The 19,293-nt window shown below is 42.1% G+C and overlaps 1 protein-coding gene across 2 annotated transcripts in view; it reads right to left on the bottom strand.

The window, feature by feature from the left end:
- Nucleotides 1–10,994: 10,994 nt before the first annotated feature.
- The window catches only part of LOC129193738 (phosphatidylinositol 3,4,5-trisphosphate 3-phosphatase and dual-specificity protein phosphatase PTEN), a 34,926-nt gene continuing 26,627 nt past the window's right edge, over nt 10,995–19,293 (bottom strand). The window contains exons 6-10 of one of the 2 annotated variants that reach the window (XM_054798312.1): nt 16,522–16,663; nt 13,716–13,784; nt 13,224–13,390; nt 12,253–12,507; nt 11,000–12,147 (exon numbers count right to left, since the gene is read on the bottom strand). In XM_054798312.1, coding sequence (XP_054654287.1) covers nt 11,962–12,147; nt 12,253–12,507; nt 13,224–13,390; nt 13,716–13,784; nt 16,522–16,663 — 819 coding nt within the window. In that variant the 3' untranslated portion in view covers nt 11,000–11,961. Of the gene's footprint in view, nt 12,148–12,252; nt 12,508–13,223; nt 13,391–13,715; nt 13,785–16,521; nt 16,664–19,293 lie in introns of both variants that reach the window. The other variant, XM_054798313.1, reaches the window with a different exon arrangement.

Here is a 19,293-nt window from a genome sequence, read left to right as displayed (position 1 = left end):
GAGGATGCTGATGCACTTTACCGATCTGGCTTTAGCCAACAGCTGGCTACTGTACCGCAAAGACCTCACTCTGAATGGCACACCAAAGAAGAACATCATGCAGTTCCTTCAATTCCGCATGGAAGTGGCCATGACCTTCTTGGCTCAGAGAGACAATGACAACTCTGACTTTTCAGAGCAGGAAGATGACACAGAAGTTTCAGTCCAAGGGAAACAGCGTCCAGTGCAGGCAGTGCCCCACATCTCATTCCGCAGGAAGGCTAATGCACATCTGCCAGAAGTGGTACACTCAAAGAACGCATCACGATGCAGAGCAAAAGGATGCTCAGGGAAAACTCGAGTGCAGTGTGTTATGTGCAAGGTGTTCCTCTGCTTACAGGCAGATCGCAACTGTTACGCTGCCTTTCATACATAGGCATGAACATTTTCCCAAGGGGAAAAAATGTTGGAGCACTTTTGGTGTGCAAGTTTCACGTTTTGAAATAAACAGTTCAACAGTAGCAATGAAAAATATTTTTGAAGGTTTACTTATTTTATATCTGTCCTCCTGCAACTGTTAGCAGCACTTCATATGACTTGCGTAAAGGGGCACAAGTTGTTGCTTTGAATTTTGTTTTTGCACTCGGAAAAAATGCTGCTGTGTTCAGGCAACAAATAAAGTTTTGCACATCATTACTCAATTGTGATGTTATTGTGTTCACTCAAATTTAAAACGAATGTCCTCATATGCGGACATCATTTTTCTCAGAAACTACATCATGTAAAAAGATAATTCTTTGTTTTTACACTCATCAGGTCCCAATTAGCCTAAATATCAAAGAGAAAATAAAAATGCATGCCTTGCAAGAGTTCGGGTCTTAGGAGGATATATTCCCTACCATGATAGTACTTCTATACATTCTCTACCATGATAGTACTTCTGTACATTCTATAGCATGATAGTACTTCTATACATTCTATCCCATGATAGTACTTCTGTACATTCTATGCCATGATAGTACTTCTATACATTCTATACCATGGTAGTACCTCTATCCATTCTATACCATTATAGTACTTCTATAAATTCTATAGTACTTCTGTACATTCTCTACAATGAATGTACTATTATAAATTCCATAGCATGATAGTACTTCTATACATTCTACAACATGCTATTACTTCTATACATTCATTGGCATGATAGTACTTCTTTTCATTCTATGGCATTATCGTACTTCTGTACATTCTAGGCCATGATAGTACTTCTACACATTCTATAGGATGATAGTACTTCTATACATTCTACAGCATGATATTACGTCTATACATTCTTTACCATGATAGTACTTCTGTACATTCTATACCATGATAGTACTTCTGTACATTCTAGGCCATAATAGTACTCTATACATTCTATACCATGATAGTACTTCTGTACAATCTTGGCCATTATAGTACTTCTATACATTCTATGGCATGATAGTACTTCTATGCATTCTATACCATGGTAGTACTTCTATACATTCTATACCATGCTAGTACTTCTATACATTCTAGGCCATGATAGTACTTCTATACATTCTATACTATGCTAGTACTTCTATACATTCTATCCCATGATAGTACTTCTATACATTCTATACCATGCTAGTACTTCTATACATTCTATACCATGATAGTACTTCTATACATTCTATCCCATGATAGTACTTCTATACATTCTATACCATGCTAGTACTTCTATACATTCTATACCATTCTAGTACTTCTATACATTCTATACCATGCTAGTACTTCTATACATTCTATCCCATGATAGTACTTCTATACATTCTATACCATGCTAGTACTTCTATACATTCTATACCATGATAATACTTCTATACATTCTATACCATGCTAGTACTTCTATACATTCTATCCCATGATAGTACTTCTATACATTCTATACCATGCTAGTACTTCTATACATTCTATCCCATGATAGTACTTCTATACATTCTATACCATGATAGTACTTCTATACATTCTATCCCATGCTAGTACTTCTATACATTCTATACCATGCTAGTACTTCTATACATTCTATCCCATGATAGTACTTCTATACATTCTATACCATGCTAGTACTTCTATACATTCTATCCCATGATAGTACTTCTATACATTCTATACCATGATAGTACTTCTATACATTCTATCCCATGCTAGTACTTCTATACATTCTATACCATGCTAGTACTTCTATACATTCTATCCCATGCTAGTACTTCTATACATTCTATCCCATGATAGTACTTCTATACATTCTATACCATGATAGTACTTCTATACATTCTATCCCATGCTAGTACTTCTATACATTCTATCCCATGATAGTACTTCTATACATTCTATCCCATGCTAGTACTTCTATACATTCTATACCATGATAGTACTTCTATACATTCTATACCATGCTAGTACTTCTATACATTCTATCCCATGATAGTACTTCTATACATTCTATACCATGCTAGTACTTCTATACATTCTATCCCATGCTAGTACTTCTATACATTCTATACCATGCTAGTACTTCTATACATTCTATCCCATGCTAGTACTTCTATACATTCTATCCCATGATAGTACTTCTATACATTCTATACCATGATAGTACTTCTATACATTCTATCCCATGCTAGTACTTCTATACATTCTATCCCATGATAGTACTTCTATACATTCTATCCCATGCTAGTACTTCTATACATTCTATCCCATGCTAGTACTTCTATACATTCTATACCATGATAGTACTTCTATACATTCTATCCCATGATAGTACTTCTATACATTCTATCCCATGCTAGTACTTCTATACATTCTATCCCATGCTAGTACTTCTATACATTCTATACCATGCTAGTACTTCTATACATTCTATCCCATGCTAGTACTTCTATACATTCTATACCATGATAGTACTTCTATACATTCTATACCATGCTAGTACTTCTATACATTCTATCCCATGATAGTACTTCTATACATTCTATCCCATGCTAGTACTTCTATACATTCTATAGCATGTTTACATGTACATGTTCACACGCACGTGCACACTTACTTTTGTTATTCCCACAGGCCTTGCATGGTGGGTCTGCATGAGTGAGTGTTTCAGCTTTGTGTTGAGTTTCTACTTCCTGTTTTATTCCCAGCCTAATCCAAATGCAACACAGCTGTGCCGCTCTGACAGGGGAGGGGTGTAAGTGGGGGTTTGGGTTGCCGGGTCTTGGTGAGTGCAGCCCTGCTACCAACAGATGGAAGGGAAATGGATTTACCAGCTTGGCTTTATCTTCTCCTTTGTCCCACACACTACCGCTTGTACTGGCACTACTACAGCTAATACTGGCTGCTAGTACTGCTAGTACTGTTAGTACTGCTAGTACAGCTAGTGCTGCGGGTAGTAAGAATCATCCACTAGCAGCTGTTTTCATGTTTGAGTTGCTGCTAAAACGAGAAGAACAAAAAGACAAACAAGGAGGTGTTGGTGGTCTCCAGCAGCATTTGGAGCCACGGCCACGTAATCCCACCTCAATCTGGGCCAAATAAAAGGGCTGGCTCAGCATGTTGGAGATAAAGCGCCCCCTCACCAGGTGGGTGGGTTTTCCCTAATTTCCCCCTGGCAGGGATTATTTCCAGTGCTGCAGATTGGGATGAAGTCCGTCTGCTGTCTGAACTACAAAGCTAACTATTTATTGGGATGATGATGATTGTTATTTTCACAATAAAAGCAATTGGGTTGTGCAGGATCTTGCGTAGGAGTGACAGGTTAGCGCCCATAAATTAGAAATAAATGAAGTCATAAAGTTGATATGGGCTCCAGCATACCCCCAGCACCCCACCCTAACGATGGGTGATGTTCATCATTTCCCCAGCTGGGATAAAAATCATTCTTCATATTTTTGTCTTTCATTAATATACATAAAGTACAACATGTTTTATTTTTCTATTCATGTTTTTGAAATGCATTTTAGAATATTTCATATATTTCTGCACAAACATTTGATGGTTGAATGCTCTTTACACATGCATTTTTAAACATGCATTTATTTTCATATGAATAGGCATATTTAAATATGTAACTGCATGTATTTCTATTTTACATTTTTAAATATTTCAGTGATTAAAATGCATCAAAAACAGACTTAGTATTTTAATTATTTTTATATTTGTATTTATATTCATTTTAGGTAAAAGGTTGATACTGTATATCAATGGTATGTGTTTTTTATACAGTAACTATACACGTAAATATGCAGTAGCAGGCTTTCCTTGATATATTTTTTAATATTGTATCAACGTAATATCAATACACGTCATTTTGAATATGAAGAACGCGTGCGTGTCGTCGTCACATTTGGGAGCAAAAAAGCAAAGAAGCCAAGCTGCCAACCTTGGACACGTAGTGTACTACCATTAAGAATGCAGAATACAGAAAACGAGTACATGTTGGCAGGTCTGAAAAACTCAGCCGGGACACCTATCTTGTTGTGTTGGCATTAGCATGGGTGCTAATCTTCCAAGGTGTGAGTAATTCAGGGGTATTATACTACTATGACTGGTTTGTGTATATTAACATGTGATATTATGATTAGGATTATGTTATATTATAATAATTGTAGTGTTTCTTGAGGAGATGCAGAGAACTGATGGTAAAAGCTGGACACTGAAGTCCCGCTTCTACTTGGCCTGTGGTCCTCCCGCTGGTCCACTCCTTCGTTCTTCACGTCCCAGAGTCTTCCTCAGCCGTCTCCTTCCTCAGCTTTGATGTCTCCATCGAGTGCTTTAGAGCGGGGGCCATGTTAATCGAACAGAGGGGGATTATGTGTTCATATAATCAAACATTCATAGGTTATTATCAGGAGACTGGGGGATGTGCTTTAGTCGGGGTCTCGCTGCTTTCTGCTGGCGTATGACAGCGACATGGACGCTTAATCCTGTTACTCTTTCACTGGGGAGACGCAAAGTGGAGCAGGCCTGTCTCGCCACGGCCTCCTCCTTCTCAGCATCCTTCCTCCTGGGCTTGCAGCCTGCTGCTCATTTCATCTGGAGACATTCTACGTTAGCACGCCCACAAACATCCTTGCCACGCATCCAAAGGTCAGTGGGCTGGAATGCACCAAAATGATCCAAAAAAAATACAAGCGTGAGACACAAAGGTTCATATGAAGGTGCAGCATATTGTTTATGTTGCATCAGCATCAGGCAGATTTATGATATCATACCCATAAATCCCACAACATTACAAATCGCTCTGATAACTGCTCATTTCAAAAAACGCTCCAATGAGGCCAGATTACCTGTACTGTGCGGGTAAGCAGATCAAGCGCTCCTCACTTGAAGAGGAAGACATTTCACATGTTCACTGTATTTGGAGCGTGTGCCCGAATATAAAAAGAAAGAAAATATGAATGATGAGGTTGTGTGTTCTTCGTAGGACTCTAGTTTTATAAATGTCTTGCAGTGAGGGGAGGGCTGCCCCAACAATGTTCTGTGAGGTCTTGATCACCCGCTGGAGTGCCTTCCTATCACGTGTTGTACAGTTACCGTACCAAACAGTGATGGAGGCGGTAAGGACACTTTCCATAGTGCATCTGTAGAAGCAACTGTGAGTGAAGGCACTCCAGCTGGACATTCATAGTACGTCTTCATAAAAAACATCCAAGATTTCATGTTGACAAACATTCTACTATGTTACTATACTATTTCTAAAAAAACATTCATGTATATTCTGTGCCAAAAAAGCAGATTATTGTTGTTAATTACGTCCTGTAGGTCAGTGGTCCCCAACCCATTTGGTACCGGGCCGCACAGAAAGAAAAAATAATTTCCATTATTTCCCTTTTTTATGTTTTATTTTGAAAAGTGGCCGGATTCTCTGTGTTACATCCGTCTCACTTGACGCATGTCCATTGTGGATGTGCTAACTTGATCTCATGCTGCACAGATAGACTACTACTGTATTTTTACCATTTTTCTTTCACCTCATATGTGGTGTCAAATGCTGATACTATGTGGGAATGCATGAAGGTAAGTTTGATGACTTATTGAGTGCTAATGTGCACATTTGTCTCAAGTGAATTCATGCTAGCACACTTTCTTTTACTACACACGTCAAACAGCCATGTCATCATCTCTCTGGGAAACCTTGGCTGGAACTTGGAACTGGTGGATGGTGAGTCAGCATTCATTTTGTGCTTTTAATTTGATGTTATTCATGTCTTAGTTTTACACAATACATCATAAATAAGATAAATTACATCGCTATAATGTGCGCTACGGATTGTGATTAGATTACCATAGCAACACGTACAACAACACATCTGATTGGACACACACGACTGTCCCGCTCTGCTTGTCGCTCTGCTGCCGCCCCTCTACTCTTTGTCTGCAGTGCACTCTAGCCGGTGAAGGCGGAGACTCCCGAGCACACCTGCAGGCAATTTCACCTGGGACCCCTCTTAAGCAAGGCAGCAGCGATACCTTGTTACCCGCTACCGCTTAGTCCTGCTCCTGTACCCTTTTCCTTGCTTCCTGGCTCCGTTCATTTTTACTGTGAGGTATAACCAGTCCTGTATTCTGCTTCTTGTTAGTATTAGTTTCCTGCCTAGGTTTGCCTGCAGTGTTTTTTTGTAACAATTGTTCTAGTTATTATCCTGCCCTTCGCTGTCAGCACTTTCCGTTTGTTCTACCCGTTGTAGATTTTCCTGTTTTGTGTTGTACTTTGTCCCTTGTGGACACCCTTTGTTACATTAAATATTTTTGTTCATTTTTGTCCTTTTTCCTCTGCGCTGGGATCCAGATTTTCACTTTGGCTTGCGCCAAACCTGACACTAATTTGACTAACGTGTGACTGCCATGGAACTGATCGCGTTTCGGGCGGGGGGTTGCGTCATGACAGGCAGTCCTGGAAAGGCGTGGTCTATTGTGGGTCTCACCCATGGAGTGATACCAGCTTCATGCACTTCATGCTCTAAAGTCAATTCTCAAATCAAAATATCCACACTTTCGTACTTCATAGACGTGATTTTGTCCTTTTTTCCGATGTTGAATATTAGCTTGGCTGTAAATCACACCACTACCTCGCTATACTTCCATCCATCCAATCTTTTTCTATGCCACTTATCCTCACTAGGGTCACAGGGGTATGCTGGAGCCTATCCCAGCTGACTTCAGGTGAGAGGTGGGGTACACTCTGGACTGGTGTCCAGCCAATGGCAGGGCACATATAGACAAACACTCACATTCATACCTATGGACCATTTAGAGTCTCCAATGAAGCTAACATGCATGTTTTTGGAATGTGGGAGGAAACCGGAGTACCCAGAAAACCCACACACACACGGGGAGCACATGCAAACTCAATATGCTTCAAATAAATGAGTAAATGTCTAGGATGTCTTATATTTATGCTATTTACACTACTTTTTAACATTTACCAGACACATTGGGTGAATTTGCATGTAGTATCAGAGCGGTATTGCCGATACCGGCCTGAATTTCACACCGTATCGGATGGGAAATCAAATCGGTGGTATCGCACATGACTAGCGCACACGCTGCAGCAATCGTTACTTCCGTAAACACACGGAAATGCCTCACTTTTGTTGGCTCACATTTAAAGCCTGCAGTGTGAGCGACAGAGTGACGTCACAGAAGCTCCGTTGCAGTGGAGGAAGTAACGTGGATCTCGCACACATGCAGAACGTACATACCCCTCCCCAATGGCCAGATAAACTGCGCCACAAAAAACGTGGTGTATGTACAACGTGCATGTGATGTGTACCAAGGATTGTGTCACGAGCTGGTTTAGGCTGTCGAGTGCTTGACCTCCAGTATGCAGAGGACGAGGCAGCGGCGTGCAAAGAAAACTCTTTAATGTTGCACGAACAGGTGCAGGTACTCAACGGTACTGGAACAACACAGACGGCGACAGAGGAAAAGGCTGTGAAAACAAAACAATTGGTAGTAGCAGCATCGGCGAGATGACTGCAGGCAATGAACCAGCACCGTACTCCAGGCGGCACTGGGCTTTTAAACCCCGCAAATGTTAATGGCGTAGCAACCACCTGGGGTGAAGCGGCTGCAGTTTCTTCCCGGCAGGAAGTGCAGCCCGCCAAAGTAAGAGCGCAGGACAGGAAGTGCTTGCTTCTGTCCTGTGGAACATGAAAGAATGTGGGGTTAAGAACAGGATAAACAACTCAAATGCAAATGAATGGGAGTCAGTGGCTCTGTTTCCATGCAGTAAAGTAACCCCATCTTAACGGGAATATTAGCAATAACCTGGTTGCGCACGGCCATGTAAACACCAATAACCCTTTTGAAAAAGCAGAATATGCTTTTTAAAAACCCGAATATTATCCCTGGGTTACTCCTTTTTTAACCCAAAAATCGGGTCATCGGGATATCCCGATCAAAAGGAACATTCATTTGTGTTCTGCGTATGTTCTATTGGAAAGGAATCTTGTGTCTTTGGCAGGGACTACTGTACTTGTAAATATAACCACACGCAAAACCCCCCACTTTTGGAGCGATGGGGAAACAAGCCACCTCGCTCGTGTGGTGAAAGACAGGAACATGATGTCTTTTATAGACGGTAAAACGTACCGCGATAGCCAAATCTATCAGAAGCAGCAGTTTGTACGCACACATCTTCAAAAGTGTCCAGGGGGCTCTGGGGGTGTAGCATGGATGTGGATGGTACAGCTCCGCCTCCATCTACTATTTCTTCATGTTCTCACCTTCCCAATGAAGAAAGTGAGACAGGATAGTGGCAAGTACTGGTGGTGGGTCAGTACCAGCACCAAAAGGCAAACAAAGGCGTTCATGATGTTGTTGTTTTTGGAAACAGGAAGAAGCAGCGGAAATGACACGCATTGTGTCATGACATTTTCCGTGCGTTGTAAATGGGTTATACTGGAATATTAACCTAGACCCGAATATTGACTGCATGTAAACGTAGTCGGTGTAGTACGCTATGGAGGAGAAAGTCTGCCATGATGGGGAGCAAGAGAGGTGGGCGTGGCCAGGGGGGCAAGTGAGCACAATGTATTCACTAGCTCTGAGCTGAGGATAAAATAAAGTTTACGCAGTGCGTACACTTTGATGGGAACAGGAGTTCCCATCGGCATCCACTTCCATATTATGCCCTGCGCGGGGTTGGCCGCCATGATGGGGAGCAGAACTCAGAAACTGTTCATCGAAAACATGTCCTTGGCACATCGCTCAGCTACGGAGCTACAGGGTGGCCACCTCAATTCAGGTATCACCTTATTGCCACCTTCATGTGCGTAAAGGTTTCACCTTGGCCGCCCCGACCAAACATTTGTGGCTCTGCCACTGAGTGTGGGCAGGAGCACACGTGGCATCCTTCATTACCATTCCAAGTTGATTTTAAAAGTCTGCTTATTTTTTTCATGCCCATAAGGAAGAACAGAAATTGCATGTCAAAGTACTTGTATGATGTGGATATTTAACTGGAAGTATTTACACACTGCAACATGTATTTCAGTAAAGTCATTGTTCATACGTTTCGTAGACTAGAATCTAAATCATCATCATTACTGACTTGTCATGAATTCAACTAAAGATTATTGTCTCAGTCTTGTTTATGTACAACAATCATGTACAATCAACATTTTTATCACACATACCTGGCTTAGTTCATGGGGAACCTGAAGAATGACTTGTGGTCATTTGGAGCGTCTGAGAGTAATTCATGGCTGAGCAGTGCTCAGCCATGAATTACTGAAGCAGACATTTTTGGGAGTGTTAAACTCTGAATGGGCGGGTCATAAAAGGAAGTGGGGGGCGTGGTTTAACGGTACATGATTTGAAGTGTGAAGTGGACCTGGGCTGATGAGAAGTTGCTGTGTTTATTGTTTAATATTCAGCTGTATGTGTGCAGGTCATCTTAGTTGTTTTTGTGTGAAGTTGGTGATTCATGCAAACAAAGAAATCATCAGCCTTGTTCACTGTAGTTTTCCCAAAAGCACTGCGTTCAGTACTATGAGCACGTTTCCAAATGACACAAGGTGTTTACACCCAAATGCACGCTGTACGGAATGAAACAAGTTCACCAACTAACTTTAGATATCATCCATTATCCTCACTAGGGTCACAGGGGTATGCTGGAGCCTATCCCAGCTGACTTCAGGTGAGAGGTGGGGTACACCCTGGACTGGTGTCCAACCAATGGCAGGGCACATATAAACAAAACACTCACATTCATACCTATGGACCATTTAGAGTCTCCAATGAAGCTAACATGCATGTTTTTGGAATGTGGGAGGAAACCGGAGTACCCAGAAAACCCACACACACACGGGGAGCACATGCAAACTCCACACACAAATGCCCAACAGATTCCAACCCAGGTCTTCCACATCTTCTGTGTGGCCAATGTGGTGACCACTAGACCACCATGCGGCCCCTTTAGATATCATACAAACCAAAATAGAGAATGTGAGCTGGAGTGGAGCCCACCTAGTTTGTGTGTGAAAGAGTGACAGGCACGCCTCCTCTCACTGCCTGCAGCAAGTCCGTCGAGGGAGTGATGGTTCCCTAGACCGTGTGTGACTGGCCAATCACAGAGCGTGAAGAGTGAATACATAAGTGGTTTGGGTTAAGGTTAGGGTTTTCCTTCATCATGAGTACAGATAATGAGCTGTGCTTGTTTCATGCTCGTACTCGTGGATTCTGCTCACCATCATGGCGGCCAAACCCGAACAGGGCATAATACAGAAGTGGGTGCCAAGTTGGCACTCCTGCTCTATAATCTCCTTGATGTGTACTTTTGCAGGTATGTGGCACGGGTAGTACAATGTACACGTGATGAGAAATCCTTAGAAGCTTCACAGCAAGGCTGCATAAACACACGGATGTTGGACTTCCAACTTCCACCAATGAAGCCACAGACGCGCGTACGCATGTTGGACTTCCCAGTGGTCCTTTGGGTGTGTGGTGATCTTAATCCTTGTTCTGATTTGGGGAGCACCAAAAATGGTCCAGCTGGTTGTTAGCTCAGCTTGAAAGACAAAGTTGTTAGATCACTCAGTGTGTTCGAGGTCCAGACTTTGATGATGATGAAGACGCCACTGTTTTGCTAACCTCTGATGGCAGGAAGTTATGTGCATGTAGCCTGCACGCTTGCATACGTTTGGGATGAAAGTGTGGTGCTGATTGTTTTGTGTATGATATTTTTATTATTTTAGGATAAAAAAACATGAACAATTACATGGGATGTCTTGTTCTGCATAATTTAAAGGTATACACAGTGGGAACAGGAATGGCAATGCTTTTTAGACATTTTCACAACCCCCCACCTCCCCCCTAATAAAACCCGGGCAAGGCATGCAGTTTGCGCTGCACGAAAGGCCTAAAGTCATGTGATCCAGCCAGCAAAGAGCACAAGAAGCATTCACAGTAAAGGAGGATGAAGAGTAAAAGATGAGGATGAGGAGTGCTCTGGCCTTGCTTTGCACATAAGGAGCATCGTCCCACCACAGCCTCCTCATTGTGCTGCTCTTTTCTTTTTATATGCACATACGCTATAGGTATCTGCACATACATGTACACGTATGCGCGTGTACGTGTAGATGTACGTATATGCAGTATGTGTACATGTATACGTGTAGATGTACACGTATACACGTGCACATGTAGGTGTACAGCTCCTCCTCCTATTGGCCAACAGTGTCAACAGCTCACACGTGGTGGACGGCCGTGCCAAACTCATGAAAAAGAAACAAAATAACAATATTGGTCAGGATAGTCATCTGTTCTCCCTAAAATTGGCATTTGACATGATGATATTCTATTGCCGGGGGGGGAAGATGGATGGGACGGGTCAAAAAGGTTCTTCTTAAGTTTCTATTCAAGTGTTCTCCTTTTGTTTCCTGGTGTAGCATTCCTTCTCCTTCTCCTCCCACGTCACACTTTAGTGATTTGCGTGTGCTGCTCTTCGTCAAAAGGTTCATTTTCCGGATCAGAGTCAGTGGTGTCCGAGTATCGATAATGGTCTGGCTCATTGTCGCTCACATCCGGTGTCACGGATGTCGAAGTGCTCGCCTCCGAATTCGAAGGCTCCTCCACCGTCTTGGTGAAATATAGCTTCACCTGGGAGCGACATTTCAAAATAAAGGTCAGTCTTGGGTGCCACACCAGTTCATCAAACAATTTCAAAGTAAAAGTCAGCGTTTGTGGCAAACCAGATCATCTTACCTTGAAGTTTGGTGAGAAGTAGCGGTTAGCTTTGTCTTTGTTGGCCTTGTCCAGGTCGTTTTTAGTCAGCGTCAGGATGAGGAAGTCCCCGTCGCCGTCCCTGCACTCCACACTCACTGGCGGGGCCTGGCCCCCAGAACCCCCTGCCCGCTGCTGGCTCTCCACGTTGTTCAGGGCACCGTTCTCCAGCTTTTCCACGCTCTCCTCCGGCCCGGGGATGAAAAAGGTGTTCACCCAGAAGTGAAACATTTTGTCCTGGGGGAGAGGAAAAACAAGTAAATAATTTATTCAACAGAACATTTTCCATACAGAAGTGACATTTGATATCTTCTCAAGGGGCAATACCACAGAAAGTCCACTTGAATGGAAGTTAAAGTAGTCAGTGTGCAGCCAGTATATTGCTTTTATGGAGGAGGTGGCCGGGGACCAGGAAGTCTGGGCTTACCTACTGAGACTGCCAGATAAGCGGAGGAAAATTGATGGATGGATAGAATGCTGCTGGCACAGGGGGAGCTGCGGTTCGTGTAAGGGAAACATGTACTGTGACATTGCGAAGGACAGCATGATCCCCTCCCTTTTCCAACACCATAAAGAAGCCAAACACACAAAGTGCCTTGCTGAGGAAGATGAAGATGAGGATGAGGATGAGGGTGATGTCTCCTCCACACCTCAACCCACCGATGGGGATCATCAAGTGGAAGGAGGGTGGAGGGCAAGGTCTCTCCCAATGAGCAGCATGAGGATGATTCCAGTACCTACCTTTGCTCATCTCCATGATTCCATGCCCAAGAGGATTAAGACAGATAAGAATGGTACTCGCACTAAATATTCCCACTTCAGACACGTCCACTGACAATAACGGCTGTGTTGAGTCATTTGCAGTGGCTTGCAAATCCATCCTACTACAAAAGCTGTACACAGACTATTCTAATGTACTGTATATCTTTTCCCTGTACTCAGCAGGAACTAACCTTCTTCATCATCTTGTTCTGCTTATGGAAGAACTCCACCTTGATGTCGCCGCAGACGGGCAGCGGCTGCGGGAACTCGAAGAACATGTGCTTGTCCTCGCGCCGAGTGTGGGTGGGGTTGGACGTGTGGATCTTTACTTTGAGTTGGTATACCACAAACTGGGGATCTGGCAGAAGATGAGCATAGAAGGGAATTTAAACAAAAACAAAGAAAAGACGAGGATGGGAAAATAGTGTTGTTGTGTGAGTAAATGCATGCATAAATATAAAGAGAAAGCACTACCACGAAACACCACAAAGAGACCCAAAACCAGAGATGCAGGACCCTCTTCTGACAGACTTTGTTTTTTGATTTTTCTTTCTTCTTCCTGGGGGCGGAGCTAGTCCTATCCTGCCAGGGAACTACATGTGCTACCTAAACACCAGTCCTGCCTGTGGATGCTGGATCTCTGGGGCCTTTTTAAAAGAAGACAATGAAAATAGATCATTTACCCCAATGCCAATTCCCTTTCTTGAAGCCCTGAGGGGTCGGCTCGCTCCTGTTTTTAACAGTACTGTCCCCTTAGAGAGAAGGGAAGATGGTCACAAACGCTGCTTGGGTGGTTTGGTAGAAAGGGGGGGCTCAACAGCAGAACACACAAACTGACACACACATTTACACCAACAATGGAGGCAAAACACTCACACTGGAATGTTGTGTGGCACAGATAGAAAAACACATTTTCCTTTCAATTTCATCTGGACTTCCAACTGGTGTCTGACTCAGAATAGGGCCTTTCTTGAAGGAAAGAGGAGGAAAGAGAGGAATCCATACAAACAAGGTTGGAGGAGTTAAGGGTGAACAAGCCATCCTTATTAGACCAGTGCCTTTTTTTGCTTGACGTACAAGAGAAACTGAATGAAATTGAAGTGAATTTAACATGCCATTTGATGCCTCGTGTAGTTACTATTTTACACCAGGAGATGGCGGACATCTTAACAAAAAATGGTGGAATGTAAAAAAAACAACCACACATAACAATGGCAGTTGCGGTAGAATGCGCAGCAGGAAATACACTACTAATAACAGAGGAGGCAGCAGTGGTGTTCAAGATCCCACTGTAAATGACGACGATGATGATGATGATGGCTGGGTTTTCTTGAGAGATGAGGAAGAGTATCAAGTCATTTTGACGACCTTGGACCTTGTTGGGTTTCAAGGAGACAGGGATCTGACAAGTTCTGAGCGTGGTGACGTCATAATGTGCAAATTAGATGTGAACTTTGGGTCACAGTGAAGATGTTTCTCATTGACAGTATGCTACATTTCAAGCTCCACTTTTAAAATAGTAATGTCAAAACTGGAAAAAACTAAAGGGTTAATACGAACATAGTGGATTCCCTCATGTTTGCCAGCAATGAATGTTTTGGTTGTTTTGTTTTTTACAGTGGAACCTTGGGTTTTGTCATAAATTTCTTGCAAACGCTCCGACAAAAAACTAAATGTACAAAAACGGAGGGAATTTTTCCCATAGGAAATAATGTCAAATCAAATTAATCCATTCCACACACCCACAAAAATGAAGACTAAAATAGAGCGAATAATGACAGTTTAAAACAAGCACTTTCTGGACTGTGATTCTATTTCATTTATGAATGCATTGCTATCAATAAGATTTACGCAACTTTGTGTCAGAAGATGCTGGTTAAGTTCTCCCCTTTAGGTAGAAACGTAGCCACGGTATGAATCATTTTGGACTTGACTGCTTTTAGAGGGTACATTTGATCAATTGTTGATTAAAAAGACATTGCTGATGATGCATGGCCTGAAGCAAAATGCAACTGAAGCAGACATTTTTGGGAGTGTTAAGTATCAACTAGGCCTGTCATAACAAATTTTGCTGGACGATAATTGTGCTACAAATTATCATTTTTTCCTGAATTATATGGCCTAATATAAGTATGTGTGTCTGGCTCTCTGCTTCCCTCAGCTCACTGTGATCGGTTTTATCTTAGTCTTATTTGTTGTGAGGATCATCGAATCTCTGCTTTTGTATGATCATGTATCATGTATCATGTGATTTTGTTGATACTGCGAGAGTAGCCGTTGCCAGGAAAACGTAGACGCAGGGGGCCACGGGGTGGCAGACTTGTGACACTTTTTCCAGAGGTGGTGCGGTTCCCACACAATGTTCCACGGGACTAAGAGGATTGTTTTTGCCACTTCGTCTCTCGGTGCAAGTTGGCGGTGTTCCCCTTATTCTTCGCCACTACTTTCCAACAAATGCGCTCCCCTTGTTCATTCTGTTTAAAACCCAAATATTCCCACACTGGGGTGTTGCATTCGCCTTAGAAACCATCGCTTCTGTGCCTTCATTCATGTTAGCATATGCTTTCTCACGAGGCTCATTTGGTGCTAGCATCCTGTGTCCACTAGTAGCCCCACAAAGAGGATGAACTAGATGACAGTAGGGTTCACTCCCTCCTTCATTCTACTACAGAAGCAATGCTCACAGACAGATGCAGAGTGAAGTCTCTTGTCATCCAGCCTGTGTGGTGCAGAGCAACGAGCAGACACGCAAACACACATGGGCTCAGGATTATCAACCTGTTTTTTTTTTTTATCGTTTATCTATTATGGTGACAGGCCTAGTATCAACCTAGCTAGCTACTAAACGTCACATGATTTCATGTGCTGTTAAATAATGACATTTATGTGGGTTGAGTGGATGTGAAAGCACTGTCAACTAGTCTGCTCAAATGGACCCATTTCCTCAGTGATGTCTAGCAATAATGTAAAAAGTTACATTTTTAGGTCAAATTGACCTTGAAGAGCAGGAAAAAGTGGAGTAGCTCATCAATAAGTAAGATGACTGTAAGATGACACTGTGGGTTCCCTTAGCAGCTCCTTCAGCAGCAGACTGTTACACCCACGGTGTAAGAAGGAGAGGTTCCACAGGTCCTTCATACCGACCACTATCAGGCTCTACAACACCTGCACCACCTGAACCATGTTGTAGTGCTTTACTTTACTGTTCTCTTTACTTGTCTTGCTTGCTTGCTGCTGTAACAAGTAAATTTCCCCGCTGTGGGATCAATAAAGTACATACAATACAATACAATGGCCAATCTCTTTTCAGAAAGCTCTCAAGAGGATGACGTGGCTCCACTAAGAAATCCTACTGTGCCAAAATGCAAGCATGGTGAGCCTACCATGTTGCAGGACTCTCATTCCGTGTCAACAGCGGTGTGCGTGCATGTGTGTGTGTGCCTACGACCCATTTTGCCATTACAAAAGTTAGGCAGGAGTGTGACTCACTGCAGGTGCCGCTGCTGAACATGGGGAGCGTCTCAAACACCATTTTGTGGAAGAGCAGCGCCACGGGTTTGTACTCCAGCTGGTTCTTCAGTAGGTAGCTGTAGTAGTAGACGTAGCGGCGCTGGCTCGGGATGGTCACCCCCTGCAACAACAAAGAGCCAAGGATATTTGCATGTTTAGAACACTGGTTACAAAGAACATATTGCAAGGTAAACATTCCTAAATTCTACCCTGGGAGTTAAGGGAACGCTGTGATGCATAGTTTAACATGTGACACTCATTCCTGCCATCAGGAAAGTCTTTTTAGGAATGCATTTCCTTAAAAAAAAAGCAAAGGCAGATAAATGGTGGATCTTCTGTTACGGCTCTGATGGGAAACTTTTCATTTCTCCATTGTTGTGTATGTGTTCCACAGTGGACCAAGATGGCTGTGACGCTCGCGTCTTCATCCGCTGTGGAACACATACACAACAAGATGGCTGCCATGTGAGTGTTTCAGCCATCTTCATCCGCTGTGGAACACACACACACACACACACACACACACACACACACACAACAATGGACAGGCAACAGTGTGCAGTAATACAACGGGAGAGAAAGTAATGTAGAGCAATTGAGAGGATAGGTCTGACTTTTTTTCTGTTTTGTGATGCAGATGTTTTACTCTTCTGAATGCATAGTTTTAAGAAGCCAAACTCCTTACTTGTGGAACCGCAGCAACTAACCGGAACAACATTCTTCATCACCAAAATGTGAACAGAACTGGACTTATGGGACCAAATGAAGGGTAAGTCCCTGTTGATGGACTACAACTTCATGTTAAAAAATACAAACAATGCCTTTAAATGTTCATTTATCCCTTTCATTCATCATTTACATGCATTTGCAATTGTGTTCCGTAAAACTATAAAAACGTGTTTTGCGTAAACATTTTTGGCTTCCTGGAACGGATTAATTGGATTTACATTATTTATTTTTGATGGGGAAAAATGTATTCAGTTAGCTTCCATTTGGGTTAGTCTGCCCTTCTGGAATGAATGAATGAATGAATGAATGACGCTAACCAAGGTCCCACTGTATTGCCAAAATGTCTCGTCTCAAGAACTATTCTGAAAACATTTTTCCAAAAACATAAAAGCAATCTTCACTCTTCACTAAATGCACTGCAAGAAAGATCAGTTAGGATAATCCATAATGCCGAGTATAGAGAACATACAAATCTTTTATTTCAAAATCATAAATATTCAAATTCATTGATTTAGTACATTTTCAAAGACCTAAAATTATGCATAAAGCAAACAATAACCTACCCAAAAATGTCATACAATGAGGAGAAAAACTCAACTTAACACTTACACGTGAGAACAACGCTAAAAAGCCACAGCATTTCAGGATGTGGAATCAAACTATGGAGGAGATTGAGTAAGGAACTCAAAGCACCAAGATGAGCCATTTCAAGAAACAATACAAGAGTCTTGAACTTGTACTGTTCTGTCTGTTTATTTGTGCATGGCTCAGATCAAGGGTAGCGTTTGCTGTCTTCAACTTGACTTGAGTAGTATTTGAAGTAGTTGTTCTAACAATGTGTACTATCCCTATCACTCTGACGTTTATAGAGGGAGGAAGCTTACCAAACCATAAATGAAGCCTGTTCATGTTTTTATTTTGCGCTAGCACGGCTATGTTGTAAAAAAGTGTCTATATTTGGACATTGAAATGTTACATGTAAAGCATGTCTACTTTTGTTGTGAAATTAACAATATTTTCTCCGATCATTTTGTCATGATTTCTACTTAGAATTAAAAAATGATGTCTGAAATTGGTTCCTAATGTGTATTATTCAAATATTCTCAGTGTAAAAAAAAATAACTGTCGTGTAATCATTAGTGAAACGTACATAACCTTCGTGTCCGCCTGCCGATGACAGTTTTGAAGAACATAATTCCATGGAAAAACAAACCCCATGATGATTACAATGGTATATATTCATGCATCTAAAGTGATTGTTTGTGTATAAAAGAGTAAAATTAGATTATTTGAATAAAAGTCTAACACACCTAAATTTCGTGTCAGGCCAGGTACGTACACTTGTAGCTCACAGCGTAAATTGCGTATTACTAGTAAATATTGAATTAGAAAATAAAAAGTCCCTTCTTGGGCCAAACAAAACTTGAGTCCTTCCGCCGGTTATTCGCCAAATACGCGTTCAGCAGGGGAATGTTTCACCGTGTCCGCCATTTTGTGTTAGCGTATTGTACGTTCAGTCACGACCTCGGCAGCATCAAGCAGCATCATTCAATTCGACGAGCAATCGGCGGTTTAACAACCATTGTCAAGTCTAAGGTAAGATTTTTTCATTTTTATATATACATAGGAGAAGATCTTTATGCGCTTTGAAATGTTTTTTTTTGTCGGGTGAGTTACAAATTTTGTGTTTATCGAGCAGTGTAACTCGTTTTGACAGCCGTTGTTTTTACCTCTCGTAGGTCGCCGTCCGTGTCGTGTGCACGAAGCGGCGAAAAAAACACGCAAAGTGGGCAAAATTATTCATCATTATTAGTCGGATTTTACTTACTTTTATCCGTCATATGATATGTCGTTGACATTTATCCGAACCAAATAAATTCTAGCGTGTTCGTTGATAAATTGCTCCGTATTTAACCCGGAAGCGATCGGGGTGTCCCTCATGGGAGGTCAAAGATGGCCTTATAATTTTAGGTCTTTAGCATGATAATTCAAGAACCAATCACTCAGTGCATTTCACTGAAT

The sequence above is a fragment of the Dunckerocampus dactyliophorus genome, chromosome 14 (genome assembly GCF_027744805.1).
Source record: "Dunckerocampus dactyliophorus isolate RoL2022-P2 chromosome 14, RoL_Ddac_1.1, whole genome shotgun sequence".
NCBI lineage: Eukaryota > Metazoa > Chordata > Actinopteri > Syngnathiformes > Syngnathidae > Dunckerocampus > Dunckerocampus dactyliophorus.
The sequence above is the reverse complement of the archived record's forward strand: the minus strand, read 5'-3'. Positions and strand labels throughout refer to the sequence as shown.